The sequence below is a fragment of the Catharus ustulatus genome, chromosome 4 (genome assembly GCF_009819885.2).
Source record: "Catharus ustulatus isolate bCatUst1 chromosome 4, bCatUst1.pri.v2, whole genome shotgun sequence".
NCBI lineage: Eukaryota > Metazoa > Chordata > Aves > Passeriformes > Turdidae > Catharus > Catharus ustulatus.
This window is the reverse complement of record NC_046224.1, coordinates 40463001-40481003: the sequence shown is the minus strand read 5'-3', so window position 1 is coordinate 40481003 and position 18003 is coordinate 40463001. Positions and strand designations below refer to the sequence as shown.

Sequence of the window (18003 nt, the reverse complement as noted above, 5' to 3'; positions counted from 1 at the left end):
ACTTGCTGTAGTCATCCAGCTCTCAGTCACCTGTTAGCTGGCTTACCACTTCTGATCTCCAACATCCCAAATTACCTGGATTCAGCATCAAAATCTTTGCCTCTTGAAACAAGCTTGAGATGATACTCAAAATGGCATCACCCTTTATTAAGCTCATTAAAATGATTGATACGGGAGAATTCAGTGTACTTTCTACTCTTAGTGCCCATTTTTCCTTTTTGGAAGCTAGTACTGGTAATCATAGCCCATCCTTAGAAGGAAATCTTCCCTCTGCTCTTCCCTCTCTGGCTTTTGACTGGGAGCAGCTAAATCTCTTTCATTGTTTACTGAGACCTGGCTGTGTAGCGTTGCCAGCAGAGATTTCAGACAGCAGTAGTGCTCCATTCTATCACCTGGGCCAGAGCCAAGTGGGTGAGTTTGAGGAAAAGAGGCAGTTTATTGCCCTCAGCTTATAAGGCAGAGGAAGAGAAATAAAATATTATTTGCAAATCTTCTCTAGAGTAAAAATTGGAGCACTGGCCTTGCCTCACACTCTGAGCGATGAGCATGTGTTGAATTTGTTTGGGTTTTTTTTTTGCTTGGCTCAGTCATTCTTTGTGAAAGTGTTGCAAATCCTGTGATCGGAATGACTTGAAAGGAAAACTACCAAAATAAGGTGTTAAAGCCAGAAAATAATGATTACAGATAGGCAGGCACTCAATGGATTTTTTTGTCAGTAGTTGTTAAGAGTACAGAAAAGCAGGCTTTAAAAAATAGCAAGTAAAACAAGCATTTAAAAAATTATTCTCTCTTTTGCTAATTGTTAACAGATTGTCAGCAAACTTGAGCGAGAACGGGGGTTTGAAGAAGTCCAGAAACAGCTCCAGCAAGTAAAAGCCTTATTTGATGAAAAGAAAAAATGCAAATGGCATTGAGCAGAGCACTGACTCACAGGATCACTGTGGGGCATTTTATATTAGCGCTACTGCTCCCAGAACTGTTTTGACTGACTTTATGTACAGGGTTTGAAACGTTTGGACACTCTTCTCCACTCTGACCATTCCAAGTAATCTACAATTGAAATGTGGGCAGGGTTACATATTCACACAGGGGCATGTGAAAGTGACCTAATGTTGGCAGGGTCAGCATTTTTAGGTATTTGAACACATATAACCCTTTGGTTCAAAAATACTGTCTAGTAAGCTTTTTGCTTACTTTAAAATAAGGTCATAGGAGATGTGTAAACTACACTGTAAGTTCAGAGTTGCCCACATGAACTTGCAAGTTGCTTACCTCTTTTTTTTAAGAGAAAAAGCTGATGTTTCACCACATCCTTTCAGCAGCTTGGCAAACTGTGAGGGTGAGCTCCGGCTTCAGAATACGGGTCAGCTGCAGTTTCCTTCCTTCCAGTCAAATGTTCGCTAGTTCCTGTTCAGAAGAACAACAAAAACTGACACCCAAACACATCAAAAAAACCCAGTAACAACCTGGCACCAAACTGGCACTTAGTATAAGTGTGTTTAGCAGAAACAGTGGGTCTGAGGTTGGAAGGCCAAATGCCACATGGCAGAATTTCCCTTTGTTAGGTTAGAAATTCTATGTCCAAAGTGAAGCGAACCACTGAGGGGAAGAGGTGAGGGGAGGCTTTTGGAGAAGAGCATTCAGCCACCATCAGTCTGTGTTTACATTTTTGACCTTTCCATCCTTAAATAAGCTGTGAAACACTTGTGAGCAGCTTCACAGCTGAAACTGCACTGCATCAGGACACTTGCGATTTGATGATGCAGCTGACAATGGCTGCACTTTGGTGCACAAACCTGTACTCAGGTGCATGATCAGCCCATGCATCAGTGCTGACAGTCCTGGCCAGCCCTGCCATCTGGATACAAGGGCCTCACAGACCTAAAGCCAGCATGTGAGGGGTCAGGTCAAAGGTTGGTTTATTAATACTTAAGAACAGGAAGATTGGTGTTTGAGACACTGATACAAACATGCTGGGGTTGGGGTGGGGAGGAGTAACTGTCTGCCTTAGTCCAGCTGGGGTTTTTTGAGGCTTGGCTGTTTTGGAAGGAAGGTGTCCATTACATTTGCATTGCTGGCTAAAGTCAGCCCAGCTGGAAAGCAAGGGCATGGCTGTGCTGCTGGGATGAGGCTGGTGCAGTGGCTACTGAACAAAGCCACAGCGGAGCAGCTGTGGCTTCGGCTCTGCTACAGCACCAGCACAACCCTACCCTCTACTACAGAGCTGAAATGGTTTGTCATCATGGACTCTGCTTCAGTCACAGGAGGCATGTTCTGAGGCTATCACGTGCCCTTACATTTGAGGTAAGGCATTCATGACAAGGAGATACATTTCTAGACATTTCTGGAGGGATCCATGGCTGGAGGTGAGTGGTGTAGCACAGTGGCCCACAGGAGAGGGAAGAGCTGTCACCTGCCTTGGCAGTGGGAAAGGTGCCATGCGCTGTGAATGGCATAGATGGCCCAGGTTTGGTACAGAAAGCCAGGGCTGGGGCTGTGAGCAGCCAGAGCCAGATGCACGGGACTCCCAGGCCGCGGAGGGTCACACGGTGCTGCCTCGGAGGAGCCCCAGAGCTCAGGCATCGGTGCTGATGCTGCCTGCTTTGGTCACAAAGACAGCTGGCCCCCGGCACAATCCCATGGCTGACCAGTGCCAGCACATACCAATCACCTGTGGCAGAAACAAGGCGGACTGTTAATGTGGAGAAAAGCAAACACAAAAACACGGTCCTGCTGGTCTGCCCCCCTCCCTACCATGTGATTGCACAAGTTGTTCCTCTTGCATACCAGAGAGGGCAGCCACCAACCAACCCATACTGTGATGGCTTTGTTGTTTTTTTTTAATTCAAGTCTTACACTTGCTATTAAGTTTACACTTTATACTTGATGGAATGTATGGCTTTGTTCAGGACACTGCACTACAGTGTTGCAGTACTTTCAGCAGTTCTCTGCCTGGCACAATGTATTTTGGTAAGTTCAATTTTAATTGGAGAAAAAACCCACTCACCTCTAACCTATCTTGCCCTCTGTCCTAAAGGAGCGGACTGTGGCTTGACTAGCACTTAAGCTTGGAATACCTGCACGTAAGGGCTTGATTTTTATTATTCTTTATCTAACCTTTTAAAGCAGCATCAAATAAATAGAAAAAGCACAGTAATTGATATTGAAGGAGAGGCAGGAGTGGATTACACTTTCCAGTTAGTTCTCTTCTACTTCAGGTATTTGCTGGCAGTGCAGTCAAATGAACTGTGATAGTTTTGTTCAACAGTAACCTTCTGTACAGGCAGAAAAAAACAACTCCAGCATTTCTGCTTGAAAAGCTGTAAAATATAATCTGTTTGCGTGGGTCTGATCCTGTGAACTTCACTATATGTGTTTATATTGATGAGGAAATGAAAATCAGTCCTATTCTGTATTTGTACTACTGCTTGTTTGCTACAATAGCTTTAATGATTTCTAGAGATTAAGTATGTGTTGAAGCAGGCCCTGTAGCTTTACCTACAGCCTGGAATAGGATTATTGCCTTTTATTCAAGCCTCCTAAACAGCGTCACTCTGTTAGTAAACCATTTTTAAGTCATACTGGGACTTTGTAACCCATCAAGTGGATCTCACGAAGTGATGTGGAGTATAATTAAGTGATTGTGGCTCTTTTGGTAGGTTTGGGTAAGCACACAAAACATTGGCACACCTTCCGTATCTGCAATTTGCCATTACTGTTACACAGAGAGAAAGAATCACCTCTGACTATTATGGATATTATGACAACACAACAGTTCTAATCACATCTTCAGAAATGAAAAGCAAACTTCTCTTCAACTTACTTTCCCATGTTTACAGGCAAACTGCTATGGCAAACAGCGTGTTTCTAACACTAGCTTACAGAGCATTATTTTGCAGTCATCTAGTTTGAAGTCAAACCTTACTGATGTGTAAAGTAATTCCTGTTGTACAGAAGTTAATCTGTTGTTTAAAATGAATGGTTAAAAAAGTGCAAATGACAAATACATGTTGGTGTTTGTATGGGTTTATCTAGAATAAAAGCATTTGGAGGTTAGTTTGATTGTGTACTTTAAAATAAATGGTTGCAAGAAAGCAAACACAGATGGTAACAATGCAAGAAATGGAGTGTAAGACACAGAGTAGCATTTGGTGAGAAATAGTGCTGCAGTTCCACCCCTGCAAGGCTTCAGGACAGAGCCATGCAGGTCAGCAAAGCACACTTCCATCACACTGAAACTGGGAAGAAGAGGAACAGGAAGGTAGAATACAATATCTGATCATTGTGTCTCCTGGGGAGGGGAGGCACTGGCCTAAACTCCACCAGCTACTGAGCAATGACCTCCTGCAGAGCCTGAATGGAGGGGGATTCCCAGCTGCCTTCCCACCCGTGGGAAGAAGCAACAGGCCAAGGCCAGGCTGATTGAGCAGTGCCTGCCACAACTCCACACAGCCTTCAGGATTTGCATTTCAACTGCCCTGTTTAAACGCTGTGAGGGTGATGGTATTTTTAAAAAGCTAAGAATGTTTAAAAAAGGATGATAACCCAATAGTCCTTCTTTCAGGAGAAGGTGCACAAGGGACAGGAAATAAGCTTTCACACAAATAACCTGAGACCAGCTGGAAAAAGACAGCCCACAGACCAGGTGCTGACCATCATTCTTCCTCCTGCTATTACCTTTTTTCTGCCCTCTGAGTCTTAACCTGGTTTGTATAAACTTCTCCTGCCCTATGACATAAGAGAGCACCTTGCTGACATAGCTACAGCTGGGGAAGCACAAAGCTGCCGCCCGCTGATCTTTGCAACCGTTCCATGCTGGAGATACTGGTGACCATCCCATCTGGCAAAGCTGGCTTGGGCAGAAAGTTACTTTCTACAAATTTATTCTATAGAAGGCAGCAGAAGTAGCTTTTGTTACTTCTAATAGCTACACTGTTTTCCTCCGAGAAGTGTAACAAATTCCCCAAGAATGCATAGCTCTGGTTTAGAAATGGTATTCCCCAGTTTAGTGCTCCCACTGACACACTGGAAACCATGTTCTGCTCTCCCACTGCCGCACCTTCTCTACCCGGGGCAGGATGGAGAGGAGAACTGGAGGCAGAAAAAGTAAAGATAATGGGTTGAGACAAGAACAACTTATGGAAAGAGCAATGAGGTAAGAAAATGATCAGTAACAGCAACAGTACTAATGACAGAGGGTAGAAGGGAGGCAGATTCACACGTGGTTCCTCACCACATGGAGCTTGGCATGCTACATGACCCAGAAGGATCCCCTGACCCCGGACAATGAGGTGGTGTAGAGTAATCCCGGCTCCCAGCCATGGCCCCTTGGCTACTGGCAGAAATTAACCCTGTCCCGGCTGGAACCAAGACAAATCCTTTTACTTACACACTATGGCAAATGAAAAATGCAGTCTCTGGAGAGAATGGTTGAGTCAACGCCAGTGTCATTCTTTCGCTATTCCTACAGTCTAACACCAATACTCAATAACCTGTTACAAGAGATTGCACAGTGTATACTCACTGTCCTGTATTTTTGTTGCAGTATTTTGAAAACAATAACAACAAGCTAAGTACAAACAAACAAAATCCAGATAAAAACAATCCTACAATTCCAGGAAAGTAATCGTTATTAGATTATCAGGTTAAAATATATATATATATAAATAATTGATCCTTCACAAATTTACTGGGCTGATAACAAACTGAAAAAATATATTCAACCTAAAATAAATATTTTTGTTGTAATAAAGTTAACAGAGTAGGAAAAAGTACAGACTTGTATTTACATAATGTGAAGGCAATTTATACTAATCTTTGCTATATTATATTAAATTTTTTTTTCCTATTTCCATTATAGAAATACAAGAGGCACATTGTCAAGGGTAGCAAATAGAAGTTTTCAGAGCTTTTAAAATTTCATTCTATCCTTCTTATCTGCATCAAAATACCAACCTAGATGTGGATTACAGCATTGTTAGTGATCAAAGCTGCAACCCATAATAGCATACATTAACTTTCACATTGAAGGAATAAGAGGATATTATCAAGTAAGTGTTAAATGATTTATATGAAATTGTTTCAAATTTTTATATTAAATGTCAGCTTTATTTTAAACAATCCAAATCTCGAAAAACAATTTTCAAAGTTTCTTGTCCTGAGATTATTTAATGTTTTGACTTTATGGAAAAATACTGAAAAACAAACCTTATCAAGGAGTCGTGGCAATGGTTCACAGAATTACAGAATGGTTTGTGATAGAAGGGATCAAAGATCATCCGGTTCCAATCCCCCTGCCATGGCCAGGCACCTTCCACCAGTACAGGTTGCTCAATGCCCCATCCAACCTGGCCTTGAAGACTTCCAGGAATGGTGCATCCACAACTTTTCTGGACAACCTGTTCCAGTGCCTCACCACCCCAACAGGGATTTCTTCTTAATATCTAAACCTGCCCTTTGTCAGTTTAAAACCATTGCCCCTTCTCCTGACAACTCACTGGACATAGAAAAGGTCGCTCTCCTTTTTATAGCCCCCTTTAGGTACTGGAAGAATAATGTCTCCCTGAAGCCTCCCTCTCCCTGCTGGCCTTGCTGCTTTTGCTGCAGCCCAGGATGTGGTTGGCCTTCTAGGCTGTGAATGCACGCTGCTGGCTCATGACCAGCCCTTCATCCATGAGAACTCCTCCATCCTCCACAGGGCTGCTCTCAGTGACTTCTTTTCCGTCTATACTCACACTTGGAATCTTCCCTACCAAGATGCAGCACCCTGCACTTAGACTTGCTGAACTACATAATGGCCCCATAGGCCTACTTCTCGATGACATCCTTTCCTTCTGTTGTGTCAACTGCAGAGCTCAGCTTCCTGTCATCAAACCTGTCATCAGTGTAGGTACTGAAGAGCACCAGTCCCAAGAGTGAGCTCTGAGGGACCCCACTCATCACCATTCACCAACCTGGACACAGAGCCATGGACAACTCTGGCTGTGTCCATTCAGCCATAGACAACTCTGGCTGTGTCCATCCAGCCAATTCCTTATCCAATGAAAGGGTATTCATGCATCAAATCCATCTCTCTTCAATCTGGAGATCAGCATGTCATGTGGGACTGTATCAAATGCCTTACAGAAGTCTAAATGATGACATTTGTTGCTGTTCCCCTGTCGACCATTGCTGTCACTCCATCATAGGCAGCCATATTGCTTAGGAAAAAAATCTGCCCATAGTAAAGCCATGATGGCTGCCTTGGTTACCTTCCTTGTCTTTTACTGCCTCAGCACATCTTCTAGAAGGATCTATTCTGTGATCATCCCAGACACAGAGGTAAGGCACATTGGTCTGTAGTTTCATGGTTCATTCTTTCTCCCCTGCTTAAAAAAGGGAACAATGTTTCCATTTTTCCAGTCACTGAGGACATCGCCTGATTGCCATGACTTCCAAACACAGCAGCAACATAAGCCAGTTCCCTCAGGACCCTAAGATGCACATCATCAGGTCCCATACACTTGTGGCTATTCAGCTTCATCAAATCATCCCAAACCTGCTCTTGGCTTATAGTGAAAGGGACTTCACTTCCCCCCCACATGCCCAGAGGAGTGGGAATTCTAGTGGACCTGAAACAAACTGTCTGCAATTGAATCCCAATATTGAGCCTGTAATTGCTGCTATGCTAAACATCACCACACTGGTAACACAAACTCAGGGTGCAGCCCCCTCATGAATGGCAACTCTGCATATTCTTTTTATGATTCCCAGTGAGAAAAGGTACTTTTGTCCTTAGACCCAGCAGTTAAACAAGTTGAGCCACAAAGGGGTAACTATGCAGAATATAATTCATGCTATTCAGGCACATACAACCACGTTTTTGGCAAAATATGAAAAGCGTGTACAAAGGATAAGTTATTGAAAGCTAACAGCATCAGAAGTGTGAAGAATTTATTTGCAGTCCTCGCTTTGTGGTTCATCTTCTCCAGTGATCTTATTTCTTGCCAAGTCCCTGTACCCCACCATTACCCGCTCTCTAGATGGTCCAAGATCTTCCAGCTGTTTTCTTTGTCTGGTTTCTAGTTCTTCCAACCGCTTGCCAAGCAGGGCAAGCTCTCTTTGATGCTGCTCCTCCTTGAAATTAAAAGGAGGGAAAAAAAGTGGCTCTATTACAGTTTGCACACTTACAAGGGACCAAAATGAGCAATACGTTCATTTGCTTTAAGGGAAATAAAAACTGTAAAACATCCTTATTTGTTAAATTTTACTCATCAGTGTTTCGTAGGTATTGTTCTGACATTCTTGATAAACAGCATCAGGAAGAAATACTTTTGTAGCTGTTCCTCCTCTCAGATGAAGGAGCACACAAACCTGAGGTCTCAGTAACTGTAAAGTTAACTTGGTCAACCTCGGCCAGAGAAATTTTTACCCTCAGCAGCTCAGCCTAAGGCACTTTTAACCACACAAGAAATCAAGATCAGCCATACTGCTTTGTAACAATGAAACTATGGTGTGAAAAAAACCACTAGCATTTCTTGCTCAGGAGGAGCCACTTAAAGCCTCTGAGGGGAAGGACAAAGTATGGAGAACTGGTTTAAAACTACAGTAATTTCGCAACCATAAGGCGCACCGGACTATAAGGCGCACCCCTCCGTGAGTCGGCAAAATTCGCAACTTTGTAGATCATATAAGGCACACCGGACTATAAGGTACACTTTTTTTTTGCAGCGAGGCTCAGCCCCCAGCTCCCCCCACACGGTTGCTGGCTGAGGCCCTGCCTCAACCCGGCAGCCATGGGCCCCTGGGCCCACCTCCACCCGGCAGGGGCGGTGCCGTGAGCCCCTGGGCCCGCCTCCAGCCGGCTGCCATGGCACTGCTGGCTCCCCCCATGGCTCACAGCTCACACTTCCGGTTTGGCAAATTCCGCAACTTTGTATATCAGATAAGGCGCACCGGACTATAAGGTGCACTTCTGGGTTCAAGGTAAAATTTTAGTCAAAAGGGTGCACCTTATAGTCGTGAAATTACTGTACCTGGTTGTTACATTCTGTAACATATTCTTTGTCCTTCAAGTATTACTTCCTATTGTGAGGAAGGGAACATCTCTAGATAACTCAAAATTTCTTACTTCTGTTCAAAGATGAAATACACCTTCCTTAAGACTAAGGTCAGTAAAAACAAACTGTTTCAGTACCCTGTTTTGTTGTATTATTTTCACAACTTGTAATATATCACCACCTGAAGAGAGGAGAAAGATGCTGCAGGCCCAGGAGGCAAGGCAGACAATGGTGTTGTACCAACTGGATTGAGTGACGGTATGTCAGGATTCAGAATTATACTCCGGAATTCATTGTGCCGGCGTTGCAAGTCCTTTAGCTTCTTCTGGAGGTGAGCATATTCTTCAGAGGAAACATTCTGTCTAGGAAATAACAGATTTCTTACTGCTCAAGATCCTTTTTATCCCAGCACAGCTCTCCATGAGTGCTCTGCTGTTTAACACACCCAGTTTCTTCCTATCCTTACACAGAAAACTGGAAGGTAGATGTGTGTATGTTCTTTTGCCTACACATCTGTCTAAATGTCTCTCTACATATTTAGCTATCTGCTCTATTAACGATTGGAGTTCATTTATAAAATAAATTAAGCTTTTAATACCATTCACAGTAGTGAGACAGAGCAGCCACATTAAATTAATTATTCAAATCAAGCCCTCCATAGAGGCTCAGTGAAGACAAAAAAAAAAGGACTTCATCTTTCAAAGAGGATGCCATGTCAGTTTCTCTTGCAGTTCTGAAATCTTGTTCACTTTCTTCTTTTAAAGGGATTCCTGCAACTCTGCCTATCAGGTATTTTTTTCTTTTTCTTCCTGAAGAGACGGCTCTGCAATTGTCTCATAAGCTCTCAGCTGCCCATCCTAAACACAATATATTCAAATAATTCTACAGCATCTATTCAAAGAATTCTGGCTGTAAAGGCCATTAGACTGGACTTTGGTTACTAATCTAGGTAACCTGTATCTTCAAAAATATTTCATATTTGTAGGTCATACCTTGAGCATATGCCATTTTTCAAGGGAAGAAAAAGCAAACTTTATTACCTATTTAACACTTGATTTTCTTTTTCTAGTTCTTCCATCTTGGCTTCCAAAAGTTCTATTTTCTCACGCATCCTCCTTTGTTTATTGTCATTGAGAGTCTTTCTCTGTCAAACAGATGTTTCAAACAGCTGAGTAATACCTTAAGAGATTAGAGCCTGTAAAAATTTAATCTAAACTGTATGTGGCTTCAAGCTGTGACACTGTATAGGATTTTCCTTCCTTAAGAAGAGATGTGTTGTTTGAAGGTGCTTAGATTGCCATGCTGGGAAGCAGAAGAGATGGGAAATGATCCATAGTTGTGAATGAAAGAGGCACAGCTGCCATTCACTCACTGGTAGTGACCAGCTGTACTAACATTAACGGTATCTGAGAATCACAGTAGTCATCCTTTAAATGACCACATATAAATGAGTATAAGCATAATCAAAAGAGTATGCTTCTTTTTTTTTTTCCCCTCATGTTGATCTTAACTTACCATGACCTTAAAAGACACTGGTAGGTTTAATAACCTATGTTCGATGTAGAACACCACTAATTAGTCTTGAAGTTTTACAAACAACTTGTCTTTCCTTTCAAATTATTTCATAAAAAGTAAGCTTAGGAGAAGAAATAAAATGTTGATATTTTATCAAGGAAAAGTAGAACATCATTTGTCTAGTATCTGAAACATCATCCTCCCTCATCAAGGAGTCCACCTCTTAAATAACCATCAATGCACACATGTGTGCAAAGAAAGCCTCGTAAAATCTTTGATGGTATTATAACAAAGTTGTCAGCTGTAATACTCTTTTGCATGTCACTTCAACCTATTTCTATGCTAATCTTGAAGAACCTAATATTTAAATATAGTAGACTGCAAATAAACTCTTAACACTGAAACAATTCTAGCTGGCCAACATAAAGTTGAACTTCACAGAGGCTGAACAGTCAAAAAAGAAGAGACAACATGCCTTTTTTTGAGCAACAGCAGCTCGACATAGCTTGTTCTTCATTTGCGTGTATTTCTCTTCATACTCTGTGATGTGCTGAGTAAGCACATGCTTCTCCTGCAGCCATTCCATACGTTGGTATACTGAAGTCCTTTGGAAAAATCAGGTTAGAAGATTAAGAGGTTATACAAACAAAGCATCACATTCAGTTAATGCCTTAAGGCTCTTAAAATAGATACATCTTTTCACAACTCTTATATACTTAAAGGATCTGATGTAAATTTAATTGTGACTGTGACATTTGAACCGGTACAGTATCCTAAGATTTCTTCAACCATGAGGCAAATTTTGAAAACTGATTCCAAGAAGCTAATTGTTAGTGCCTTGTTGGATTGGCATGCTGCCAAACCACCCAGAGAAAATTCCTCAATTCAAGTCAATCCACCACAGTGGAACAAAAGAGCAGATGCCTATTCCTAACATCAGTTGTCAGAAGAGTTGACAACTACCTTCTCTGTTTGGGAGAGCAGGGTGCTGCCCTACGGGAGCTACTAACTCTTTGTAACAGACTTGTTTAGGACATGTTCCCAACCAGAGCAAACACCAGCTCAACAGGAAGCTCCCACCAATATGGTTTCTAGACAACATTCCAGCTGAACACACACACCATCAATGGCATAAATTATCTGTTTAGACCTTTGCATGGTTATAACACACTAAAATAAGGCTGTGTTCTCTAGCAGTGTATAGGAAAGGAGCCAGATTCTCTGTGCTCCTTGTTTGTTTGGGTTACCTGCATTTTGAGTCAAATCAAGAACTATTGGCATATTTAATTACATTACTGTTAAAAATTGAAACAAAATGGTGAGATTCTATGTAGTAGATTTTAAGAAGATTAAGGCTTGGTATTAGTGCATCCACAGTATTTCAGTCCTGAGCAGATGGACTTTCCCTACAGGGACTCTGAATGCATCTCCCTAAATTTCTCACCAAACCACCTCTCTCTTCCCCACAGCAGAAGTACTGGGCATCATCCACTTTCATTTGGGAAACAGAGTGCTGGCCCATGTGTCACCTGTCATGGCTCTTTTAGTAGATGCAGCATGGCTCGTACCTCACTCTTGATTGTAAATAACTACTAGTCCCCAGGAACCAAAGCACTCTGGACAAGCACTGCTTAGCAGTAAAAGGATTTCAGCTGAGGCAATGGTTAAAAGCTTGAGGTGGGTGTGAGGGTTTCTTAAGGTGTTTTGGGGTTTTTTGTTGTTGTTTATTTGGTTTCAATGCCACTGACATTGTTCCCAAAATGCTAAATAAGCACCTGTTTGAGCTCATCTCTGATCTGTATCAGTCTCATAGTTTGCCTTCAGTTCTTTTTCTCCTTTCACATTTTCATTTCCAAGCTTAAGATTGACACAGCCAGACATGCAGCTGCTACTCAGTGCTCAACTGGCACTACTTTATTTATCTGAAACTTATCTTTTCTCATATTTTGGTCCCTATTTCACTTCCTCTTGCTTTGGTGTGACTTGACTCTTTGGTGTTCATAAGAATTTACTGAACTGAGGAAGGATGTCCTATTACTCACAGATTCACATAAAAAACAATGGAAACATGACCCAAGGCTCCCAGGGTAGCAATGGCACAGACCTGCAGGACTTACTGCAGAAATGAAGCAGGTTTGTAGCCTGATGTATCAGATTTAGTGCATTTCTCAGTACCTACATACTTGTACAATGATCTCTGAGGACTGACAAGTTCCTTCCACTGCCTTCCCAGAAAATCCTAGTCCTGACTGTTTTGTGATCCATAAATATATAAATGACAATGACAGTCTCATTCAAGTAACAGCAATGATCTCACTCAACATGTGAGTACACCTCCCTAAAGCAAACATCCAAAGTGTTTAATGTGCAAGTGGCATGCTCTGCAGTTCAAACACAACAGTATCTTTACACGTTAAATTGAAAAGCACTACTTAAACTAATGACAATGTAGCAATTGCAGTACCAATTAGCAAAAAAAAGAGATGTTAAAACAAAAAGAAGTTACATTATACCCTTTGCTAGTTTTATATTTAATCTGGGATACTGACTTTTTAAAGCACCCACTGCACAATAATCCAGTACATGTTAGACAAATATTTGGTTACTGAACTAGGAAAATTTGAAAAACCATTTCAGACTAACAAATTAATCTTTAAATTCCAGGAAAGTGTTCATTTCTACATGGAATCTGAATAAAATTTGGCTTCCTTCATCATTTATTGTCATACTTTGATGGTATGCAGTCAAACTTGTGCAAAAAAAGGGAAGTGATGATTTTTAATTTTGATGAGAGGAACTAGAAGATATTCTATAAGCTTTTACTTACCTCATATCTGCTAAAAGTAGCTAGTAGGAAAGGGGAAGAAGTATTCACTCATATACCTACTGGGACCATGGAACCTTCCCATGTATAATACAATGCTTGAATGCTCTTTTCACCCATACATCTTGAACTCTCTTTAAAGAACTGTCTGCAACTCTAGATCCATTTATACCTATAGAAGTTCAACACTCACTTCAGTATAAGTAGAATTTCATTTTATGCCAGTAGTGTATCTCACTAATCAATAATTAATTTTAACAGTTGAATAGAACGAAAACAAACTCCTGTTTTTAAAGCTGACATGAGGAAAGCTTTCATACATACTACTCCACAGAACGTTCAGTCATTTTTTACAACTGTCAAATATTTCCTGTTCATTTTAACTTTGACTTTATTCAGAATCTACAATCCACAGTTAAGTAATCCTCGTGAGATCACAAGCAGTATGAAAATAAAGCCAAAAGAAAAATATTACTTCTCTGTTTCCAGCTGAGCTTTCTCTGCCTGAGTCCTTGCATGTTGACATTCTTGTTTCAATCTCTCTATTATTTCCTTCAACTTCTGATTAGATTCCACCAAATCATTTTCTGATTGAGAAAGTGAGGCAAGCTGGAGTTGGATATCATTTATTTGCTACCAAAACAAAAAATATTTTTTCCATTTCAGAAGGTATGCAAATAACCAACAGTTGATTTTGAGATGCTGGAGACAATGCAAAATGGAGACACCAACTAGCTTTAGCTTTTCATTAGCCTTTTTTATTTGTTTCTTTTCTCTTTACTCAACAGTTTCTCCAGAAGCTTTACAGTAAACCACTATGAGACAAAGGGTTTCTGTTGTAGTTAAAATGAGAAAGGCAGGACTTTTCTATCACTGAAGTGTCCCCCAGAACTTCAGAAATCCAACGCTTCAGCTGACCATGAAATACTTAGTAGCAGAGCTGTGGAGCTATCCAGGCTCTTCTATCTCATAATACAACACCATGTGTTACAGCCATCACTGACTGTACCAATCAGTTCACAGAACAAGAAGGCACTGAAAAGTCCAATCTCTGCAGCCAGCATATAGAAATGATCATTTCCCTTTCCTTTTCTTTCCCCCATATGGACACTTAGATCTCTCAATTTCTGGAGAAAAAAATAATTGTCTTGAACTTCAAGTACACAGCTTGCAGAATACTTTGATGCATAGCTATTGTTATTATCTACTAAAAAACATCACAGGCAAGCATGAGTTAAAAAAATAGGTTTGATTTTTCAACACTGCCATCAATTGACTCTGCAATAGAAATATATCTCTTTACACTAGTTTGTTCATTTACGAAACATCTGTTAAACACTTGAAGAACCTCAGATGAGAGATGCAGTGTAAATGCAAAGCATTACCTAGAAACAATTTATAAGTCTCCATGGCAACTGAATCTCCAGTTAAATAGTGCATAACCATATTCAATATACCAGTCTATAAACATTCAGCTTTGAAATTTCTGGTACCCACAAAACACATAAAGCAAAAAGCTGTAATCCATTTATAGAAGTCCAGGAAAGCACAACTGATTTCTGAACACTTCTCCTTTAAATATCTGAAGTACATGTTTTGTCCCTCAGTGGGGGGAAAAAAAAATTAAAAATTCAATCTAATCTTAAAATGTAGGACGTGGTAACTACAGGAAAAAATGTGTTTCTCTATGAAACATTACAATGCAATAAAACCTTACCTGTTTAAGATTCGCATTTTCACATTTCTTTTCTTCCAGCTCTGCTGTCTGCATAGCTTGCTGTTGAATTTTTAATCTAAAATTGTGTAAGACATCCTTATTTTTATTTAACCAAAATACAGATGCTATAAATTAGGACAAATCAGCCTGACAAATAAATAGCATTATCTGAAAGGTTGATAAATAGTTAACAAAAAAAGTATTTAAAATATATTTCTATTCATTCTTAGAATTCACATAGGAATAAGACTTTTGGAGTATGATTCATTTTATCATGCTGACCTTCATACTAAAACTAGAGTAAGCTAAGTAAACTCCCAACCATAATGACCAACTCGGAGACATCATATTAGGATCTCAGCTTGCCAATTGCTGCTGTAGTGCCATTGTACAAGGAGAAATGGTTTACTCTAACACTGGGGCTATGCCAGCAGCCAGCACTGAACCAGTTTTATCAAACGTGTATTGCCAAATTATTACTTCAAAAACAGTCATTGAAAAAAACGCTTAAAGATTCGGATAAAAAGTGTTATCTTTTCCAACAGTTCATTTTTAATTCTGCACTCTTTTTTACATAATGCAAAAGATAATTTTGTTTAATCTACTATAATGAACATTTCATAATGAAGATTTTTGTATCTATGAATAGTAAGCTTTTATACTGTCTACTATAAAGACATTAAGGGGGGAAAAAGAAATTTGTGCTAAGATTAGAAAAGCCACACTACCGCAAACGCTGAAGTTCCTTTTTGCTAGATTCTTCTGCCATCTGCACAGCACGTAGTTTTTCTTCATACTGATCCTTTTCAGATTGTCTCCAAGAATCTTGTTCCAGTTTCATCTTTTCTAGATCAGCTAATCTGTTCTCGAGTTCTAACCTAAGACATTATTCAACATGCACACAAGAATCATTACAAAATGCCAGAAGTGTTTGGTTAAGAGTGACATTTTTAAAAGTAACACAAAACAGTCCTCTTTTAGAAGCTGAGGAGGAAACCAATAGACATACTTTTCATTCTGTAAGGTTGCAATATTGTCAAAAACTTCTTCTTTGGCAGCTTGCACTTTACGAATTAGCTCCCGATCCTTTTCTACTAAAAGCACTTTATGACGTTCAACAGCTGCAGTAAGAATTTCCTTGTCAGACAGCAGTCCTGCATTATATATTAAAAAAGGTAAACATGTCATTATTGATAAGAACCTGCTAGGATCTCATATTCAAGTAACTTTATAAATTCACAAAAGGGAACTAAAAATCTCAATTTAAATGACCAAATGAATGGGGGAAGGGGAAAAAAACAAAACAAGAAAACCAGAAGAGACCTTTCTTAGTATAACAGTTATATTTCCAAGACTTTTGAAACATAACCATTCCACTGGAATGATTGTCTACAAGAGTTTCTTACTTTAATAAAGTAATTAAACAGTTGATATTATTCCAGATTCAAACTCTAGAGCAATTTATACAAAGCACTTGTGTCTGATTTTAAAAAGTGTTCCACAATAGCTATGTAAAGGTCAAGCAAGAAAATTTTCATCTTCTGGAAAAGTTTACAGTAAACACTAACTGGTTATCAATGAAACCAGTAACTGGGCTCCAACAAATCTCACATTTTAATCCACCTGTATTACCAAATGAGGCATTTCTAAAACTATGACTCTATAGGCAGGGACAAATGATACAAACAAAAATTTTGTGACTGACACCTGTGTTCACTGGCAAATAAGTCAACATGCTCTAACAGTGACTCTTGGTTATTTAGCTAGTACTGTGATGCAAATGGAACTCCACAGTAAGTTCAAGTTAACTTGAATGTTGTCTATATTCAGTTTCATATTTCATAGGGCCCAACATTTTTAGTTTGCAATACATTGTAAGGATATTCTCAATACAGAAAATACCACTTTTTCATTGCTCTTAGTAAACTTAATGTTAAAGCAAGTGAACAAAATTATTTCAGGAAGACAAAGGTATTATTTTGAGGCTATGATCAATCAGTGAGGACAGTTCTCTTTAAAGCTGTGTAGTGATTTAAACACAACTAGTACTAGAAAGTTTTGGCCTTTTTCACTCTGGAAAGCTGTTTCAAGTTGCCTACATACTCAGCTGCATCAGGTATTTTAGAGCAATGCCTATTTCCTTCAAAGAACGAGCTAGGTGCTGTATTTTGTTTCATGTGGCAGCCTTATGGAATTGGTATCAATTCCAAAGACACAGAATCAAAAACAAACCCAACCACTGAAGCTTTGTGGCATGATACGCAGAAACGATAAGCAGAATACGAAAGACTCAGAATTTAGCAATAATAGAAAAAAAATAACCATATGAAGTATATAATTTGAAACAGATTATGCTCAAGTTGAGTCACAAATGCAGTAATTTACATAAATGAAAAACTACTCTCAATTGTTCTTTCCCTAGTAGAGCAAGTGAAACAACATAATTATTTCAAATACCAAACGAATTGTTAGATCTATGACCTAGAAGGTGAAGGCTGCTGGGGAGCATTCAGAGAAGAAAATAATTGTATTATTCTAACTAGAATTAAACAGATGAAATAATTACAAAATAATTTCATGCTTTACCATCCATTTCACTTTGAATCTTGTTTATCTCTCTTTCTATTTCACTCTTTGTTCTTGCTGCCTCCAGTTTGACATTTGTTACTTCCAACTTGTGTGAATGTTTAAGTTCTTTTACCTATGAATTAGTACAAACCAATATCAAATTAACTATAATAAATTTATATATATTTATTTCACTTTTGACTAAAGATACCTCAGAGTCAAGCTAAAACAAATTTGATCTCCCTAAGCAAATCAAAACAGTGATGTCCAAAGCCAAGATATCAACTGCTTCACCAAGTAATTTCAATTTGATAACTACTTACTCCTGGAGTGCTACATTA

The 18003-nt window shown here is 39.7% G+C and overlaps 2 protein-coding genes across 9 annotated transcripts in view; one reads left to right on the top strand and one right to left on the bottom strand.

Annotated features, from left to right (window-relative positions):
• PLXNC1 (plexin C1) overlaps positions 1-4056 on the top strand; it is a 71252-nt gene extending 67196 nt beyond the window's left edge. The window contains exon 31 of the mRNA XM_033058829.2: positions 810-4056. Coding sequence (XP_032914720.1) covers positions 810-914 — 105 coding nt within the window. The 3' untranslated portion in view covers positions 915-4056. The remainder of the gene's footprint in view (positions 1-809) is intronic.
• The window catches only part of CEP83 (centrosomal protein 83), a 28222-nt gene continuing 13444 nt past the window's right edge, over positions 3226-18003 (bottom strand). For 5 of the 8 annotated variants that reach the window (XM_033058834.2, XM_033058833.2, XM_033058836.2 and 2 more), the window contains 9 exons: positions 17681-17795; positions 16104-16248; positions 15823-15972; positions 15095-15170; positions 13853-14010; positions 11029-11158; positions 10079-10182; positions 9220-9400; positions 7812-8115 (listed from right to left, as the gene is read on the bottom strand). In XM_033058834.2, the coding sequence (XP_032914725.1) occupies positions 7933-8115; positions 9220-9400; positions 10079-10182; positions 11029-11158; positions 13853-14010; positions 15095-15170; positions 15823-15972; positions 16104-16248; positions 17681-17795 (1242 nt within the window). In that variant the 3' untranslated portion in view covers positions 7812-7932. The other 3 variants (XM_033058837.2, XM_033058838.2, XM_042779228.1) reach the window with 3 other exon arrangements.